This window comes from Palaemon carinicauda, chromosome 23, assembly GCF_036898095.1.
Source record: "Palaemon carinicauda isolate YSFRI2023 chromosome 23, ASM3689809v2, whole genome shotgun sequence".
In the NCBI taxonomy this organism is placed as follows: domain Eukaryota; kingdom Metazoa; phylum Arthropoda; class Malacostraca; order Decapoda; family Palaemonidae; genus Palaemon; species Palaemon carinicauda.
Window position 1 is genome coordinate 8,792,571 of NC_090747.1, and position 5,295 is coordinate 8,797,865.

The window sequence follows — 5,295 nt, forward strand, 5'->3', positions numbered from 1 at the left end:
TCCGTCACAGTAAAACCAAACCGCTTTTGTCAAGAACTGCAACACGAATCCTTTGCAATATGAAGCGCTAAAACTAATGGAAGGAGCTGCACAGTTATTGGTCTCTCATTCTGATAATGTGCTTCAAATTTGTTTCTGCGCATCGGTAACTACAATTGCAGGTTTTCTACGGATTCAAGGTAGACTGTTTTTATTTTGTTATAGCTATTGAGAGACTATGTTCCTCGTACATTCTTGGCGTATTGCCAGGAAAGACAAACTGTTGGTTGCATAATTTGAACTTTTATATTATAATGTAACTATATCGACTATGTATATGTATATCATGGTATTCGGTGTATAACTCATTTGTAAAGGTATTTCTGAGCTCTATTTCGACCATGTATATGTATATCGTGGTATTCGGTATATAACTCATTTGTAAAGGTATTTCTGAGCTCAGAGTGATAAGTAAACATGAGTGCTAAGGAAGGTAGACCCGTTAGGCAACGGACATTGACTAAAAAAGGGAACGGAGTTAGAAATTGCCTATTGTAGAAAGGAGTTTGCTAACACAGCTAGTAGGTGGGATAGAGCTTTGGTCAATGCAGAGTTATCACATCTCAAAGTAGAACTAGATTCAGTTATTGCTATTTATAATCGCAGTAGAGTGGTTCTAGGAGAAGAGTTAAAAGCCCAAACTGATTCAATGGTTGAACAACCCAATAATCTTATTTCTAATGTTGGTCCTTCTGATGAAAGCGAAGTAGACAATATGCCTAGAATAAAGCCAAATGGTTCGCATAAGCAGTCTCGTAAGAGTTCTAGGAATTTCAGTGGGCATTCTTCGTTGATGGCCGAAGCTCTAGTTGAGGCAGCAGAACTGAAAACTCTGTTAAAGTTTGTGGATTCAGTATCCAAAGCTCAAGATGATTTAGAGAAAGCTCAAGCTGAGATAGAGAAATTGCGGTTGGAGCGGATATTAGCCATTGTGGAGTGTAAGATGGACACGTTTCAGCAACGAGAAGGCTCTTGTTGTAGTGTTAATTCACATTCGTTGGTGGATGAGTCTGGGAAGCGCCATCAAATCGATAGTTTTTTAGACACATTGGCCGAGTTGTATGATTATGAGGTAAAACCTCCCCCATCCATAACACAGTGTGAGGATTTTGTAGGCGACACAGGTGTAAAACATGGAGTTCCTTTAGTTCGACAGTTGCCAATTGTAGTTGTTACAGATAGTTTTAGGAAATTTATTGTTACTGCCCCCATTGCTTCAGTTGCACAACCCAGAGTTTCTTCGTTTAATCCTGGTACAGGTATTGATATACCATGGATAGCTCCTAATGTGTCTCAAAAGATTGTTACATCGATTAACCCATATGCTGTTCCATCATCATTTCAAAATAGATATCAGTCTAATCCAAGGTTAGAACCTAATGTGTCAAACGTTCAACTCCCAGTTAATCCCCCAAATTATTATACACAAGAATTGGATTGTGACAATGAGTTGCTAGCTACACTTGTTAAGTCTAGGTTGCCGGTTGCAGAGCCGTCAATTTTTACAGGAGATGTTCTCAAATCCGCTGAATGGAAGAGTTCCTTTTCTGCTTTGATCGATAAACCTGGGGGGTCATCCTGTGAAAAAATCAATTATTTAAAGAAATATGTTGGAGGTGAAGCTAGAGAACGCATTGAAGGTTTTTTGTATATTTATTCAAATGATTCCTATGTGGATGCCATGAACTTGTTGAAAGACAGGTATGGAAATCCTTTTACAATCTCGATGGCATTCAGAAATAGAATAGAGTCTTGGAATAAAATATCAGGAAAGGACAATATTGGTCTGCGAAAGTTCCCAGATTTTCTGAAGCAGTGTTTGTCAGCTTCAAAGTGCCTTGGTAATCTTGCGGTAATGAATGATGAGAAGGAAAACCAGAAGATGTTACGTGTTCTGCCAGATTGGATTGTAAATCGTTTGGCTCATATAGTAACACAGAGTATGAGGGAGAAAAATGCTTTGTCTTCTTTTAGTGACTTTGTTGGTTTTCTGTCAAATGAAGTTGATATCGCATGTAATCCTATTACGTCATATCAGTCTTTGAAGAATACTCCATTAGTGACAAAAGGAAAGACAACGTGATGGTTTCAAAAACTTTCTATTAGTTTAATTGAGCAGTCCAAGTCTAACTGTAATGACAAATCAAAAAAGAATTCTATGAATTGTTTGTTCTGTAGTGAAGCTCACTATCTAGATTTGTGTCGTAAGCTCAGAGAGAAGGCCTATGATGAGAGAAGTAAGTTTGTGTTCGAGATGAAACTTTGCTATGGGTGTTCACGTCGAGGTCATGTGACTAAGGATTGTCAACGCAAATTATATTGTTGAGACTGTAAGAAAAGACATCCAACTGTGTTGCATAAGAGTGAGGAGACTTCTGCTGATTTTAAGAAAAATAATGTTTTGTGTGTGGATGCACCAGTTTTTAAGCCAATGTCTTCTCAAAGTTTTATGAGTTGTTGGCATGGACGACAGTTTAGTTCATTGATTGTTCCAGTGTGGTTAGCTCATAGAGTCGGACCCTAATCGTGAAGTTTTGGTCTATTGTTAGCTGGACAGTCAGAGTGACTCTACGTTTATTTTAAAGAAAACTGCTCAACAGTTGAATGTTAGTGGCCCTAGGGTAAACTTGTTGTTGAGTACAATGTTGGCTGAGGATAAACTGGCTGAGAGTTCAAAGATCAGTGGTTTACGTGTCAGAAGTTTCGATGGTAACGGTTGTTTGAGTCTACCAGCAGCATATACTCGTGAGATTATGGCAGCTAATCGCAGTCATATACCTTCACCAGATATGGTTAATGATTGGCCACATCTTCATTGTATTAGAGATAAACTGGTACTGGTTAAAACTAATTGCGACATAGGATTGCTTATTGGCTATAATTGTGCAAAGGCTTTGGTTACTTTGGAGGTTATTCCACCATCAGGCAACGCTCCTTATGCACAGCGAAGTATTTTAGGTTGGACTATCATTGGAAGCATTTCTACCGAATTTGAATCTGATGACAGTGACTTAGGAGCTTTTCATGTTGGTTTGGTATCTGAGAATCTTGATCCTTTGCCAGTACCTATGGTTCAGTTCACTTTGAGGTGCAAAATTAAAGAAGTTTCTCCTTCCGATGTAGCCAAGATACTTGAAAAAGACTTCACTGAATATGAAACTGATAATGTAAAATTGTCTACTGAAGATCATTGTTGCTTAAAAATTTTATAGGATAACTTTTCTCTGTCTGAATCTGGACAGTTTGTTATGCCTTTGCCCTTTAGAAGAGATGATCCATCATTTTTATATAGCATGGCTAATGCTATGAGGAGACTGCGCTTCCTAGTTAAACGCTTGGAAAGGGAAAAGATGTTGTATGATCACTACATATCTTTTATGAATGATATGCTTGAACGAGGTTATGCAGAAAAAGTTCCTCAATCGGAAATTGTTAGTAATCGTTGTTTTTATATTCCACACCATGGTGTTTATAACTTACAAAAACCAGGCCAGATCAGAGTTGTTTTTGACTGCAGTGCTTGCTGTAATGGAGTTTCAATTAATGATGAGTTGCTTCAGGGACCTGATCTAATGAATAATTCATCTGGGGTCTTGTGCCGTTTTCGCAAAGAGCCAATTGCAATTTCTTGTGACGTTGAGAAAATGTTTTATCAGTTTAAAGTTAAGTAAGAGCATAGATATTATCTTAGGTTTTTATGCTATGACAAAGGAGATTTTTTCTAGTGAACCAAAACATTTCAGAATGACAGTACATTTGTTTGGGGCAGTGTTATCACCAGGTTGTGCTAATTTTGGCATGAAGAAGGCGGCAGACGATGGTGAGCCTGAGTTTGGTAAAAAAGCTGCCGAGTTTGTTCGTAAAGTTTTCTATGTCGATGATGGCCTTACTTCAGTTTTTACACCTTCAGCTGCTGTTGAACTTGTGAAGAATACAAAGAGGCTTTGTGCGCATCGTGGGATACGGTTACATAACTTTTGTTTAAACTCTACAGAGGTTTTGCAGTCAATACCAATAAAAGATCGCTGTCAGACTTTCAAAGTCTTCATTTTAATAAGTCTGACAATTTAGTAGATCGTACTTTGGGTGTTGAGTGGTCAGTTCTGGCAGATTATTTTCAATTCAAAGTGCTTTTGAAAGAAAAACCTTTGTCCAGAAGAGGTATCCTGTCAACCATCAGCTCTGTGTTTGATCAGCTAGGGTTTTGTGTCACCCTTCATTCTTCAGGGTAAGCAAATTTTGCAAGAGTTATGTCGTGTCTAATCCAGTTGAATCTAAATGGTTTGAGTGAAAGACTGAAATTTTGCATTTACATGATGTGAAGTTAAATAGATGTATAAAGCCTCTTGACTTTTCAGAAGTTGTTTCAGTGGAGTTTCATCACTTTTCTGATGCTTCAACACTTGGGTATGGTCAGTGTTCGTACGTGTGTTTGTTTGATATTCTTAAAAGGGTACATGTCTCGTTAGTTTTTTCTAAATTTAGAGTTGCTCCTTTGAAACAGATTTCGGTCCCAAGGTTAGAATTAACAGCTGCAGTATTATCAGTTAGGGTTAGTAGCTTTCTCAACAAAAGGTTCAACTATTCAGGTGTAAAGAATTTCCATTATACTGATAGTCCGGTAGTTCTTGGTTATATTGGTAATGAGGCTAAACGGTTTCATGTGTTTGAAGCCAATAGTGGCCAACAGATTAAGAACCTGTCATCAACTCATGAGTGGGTGTTTGTCAGCAGTAATGAAAATCCTTCGGATATTTCATCACGTGGTGCTTCTGCTCGGAGACTTTTAAAAGATGTAAGATGGTTCAGTGGTCCATCCTTTCTGTGGGAGCCACACTTTGTTCCAGAATCATGGTGTATCAATAAGAACTGTGGATTATCTTCAGATGATCCTGAAGTCAAAAAGAATGTTTCGGCCTTAAGCACGTCATTGCAAACCCAGAATTGAGACCTGCAGGGTGAATTCATGCGTTTTTCTTCCTGGCTTTGCTTGAAGAAAGCTGTTGCATTGTGTCTGAAATTAGTACGATTTCTGAAAATTAATGTTTCAAGAGGGAAGATCCCTCTCTCTCTCTCTCTCTCTCTCTCTCTCTCTCTCTCTCTCTCTCTCTCTCTCTCTCTCTCTCTCACTCTCTCTCTCTCTCTTTCTATATATATATATATATATATATATATATATATATATATATATATATATATATATATATATATTTATATATTTATATATTTATATATTTATATATTTATATACATATA

At 37.5% G+C, this 5,295-nt stretch overlaps 1 protein-coding gene across 1 annotated transcript; it reads left to right on the top strand.

Moving 5' to 3' along the window:
- The first annotated feature begins 2,681 nt into the window (after window positions 1–2,681).
- Window positions 2,682–3,710, top strand: LOC137617413 (uncharacterized). The gene is made up of 2 exons (XM_068347442.1): window positions 2,682–3,206; window positions 3,282–3,710. Exons 1-2 carry the CDS (start codon window positions 2,682–2,684, stop codon window positions 3,708–3,710), a joined length of 954 nt encoding a protein of 317 aa, XP_068203543.1.
- The last annotated feature ends 1,585 nt before the right edge of the window (window positions 3,711–5,295 follow it).

Excerpts from the sequence above, each read along its gene's own strand:
- LOC137617413 (XM_068347442.1), top strand. The coding sequence starts at position 2,682 with ATGTTGGCTGAGGATAAACTGGCTGAGAGTTCAAAGATCAGTGGTTTA. Across the intron at positions 3,207-3,281 it reads CTGAATATGAAACTGATAAT|TTTGTTATGCCTTTGCCCTT; the intron begins GTAAAATTGTCT and ends GAATCTGGACAG.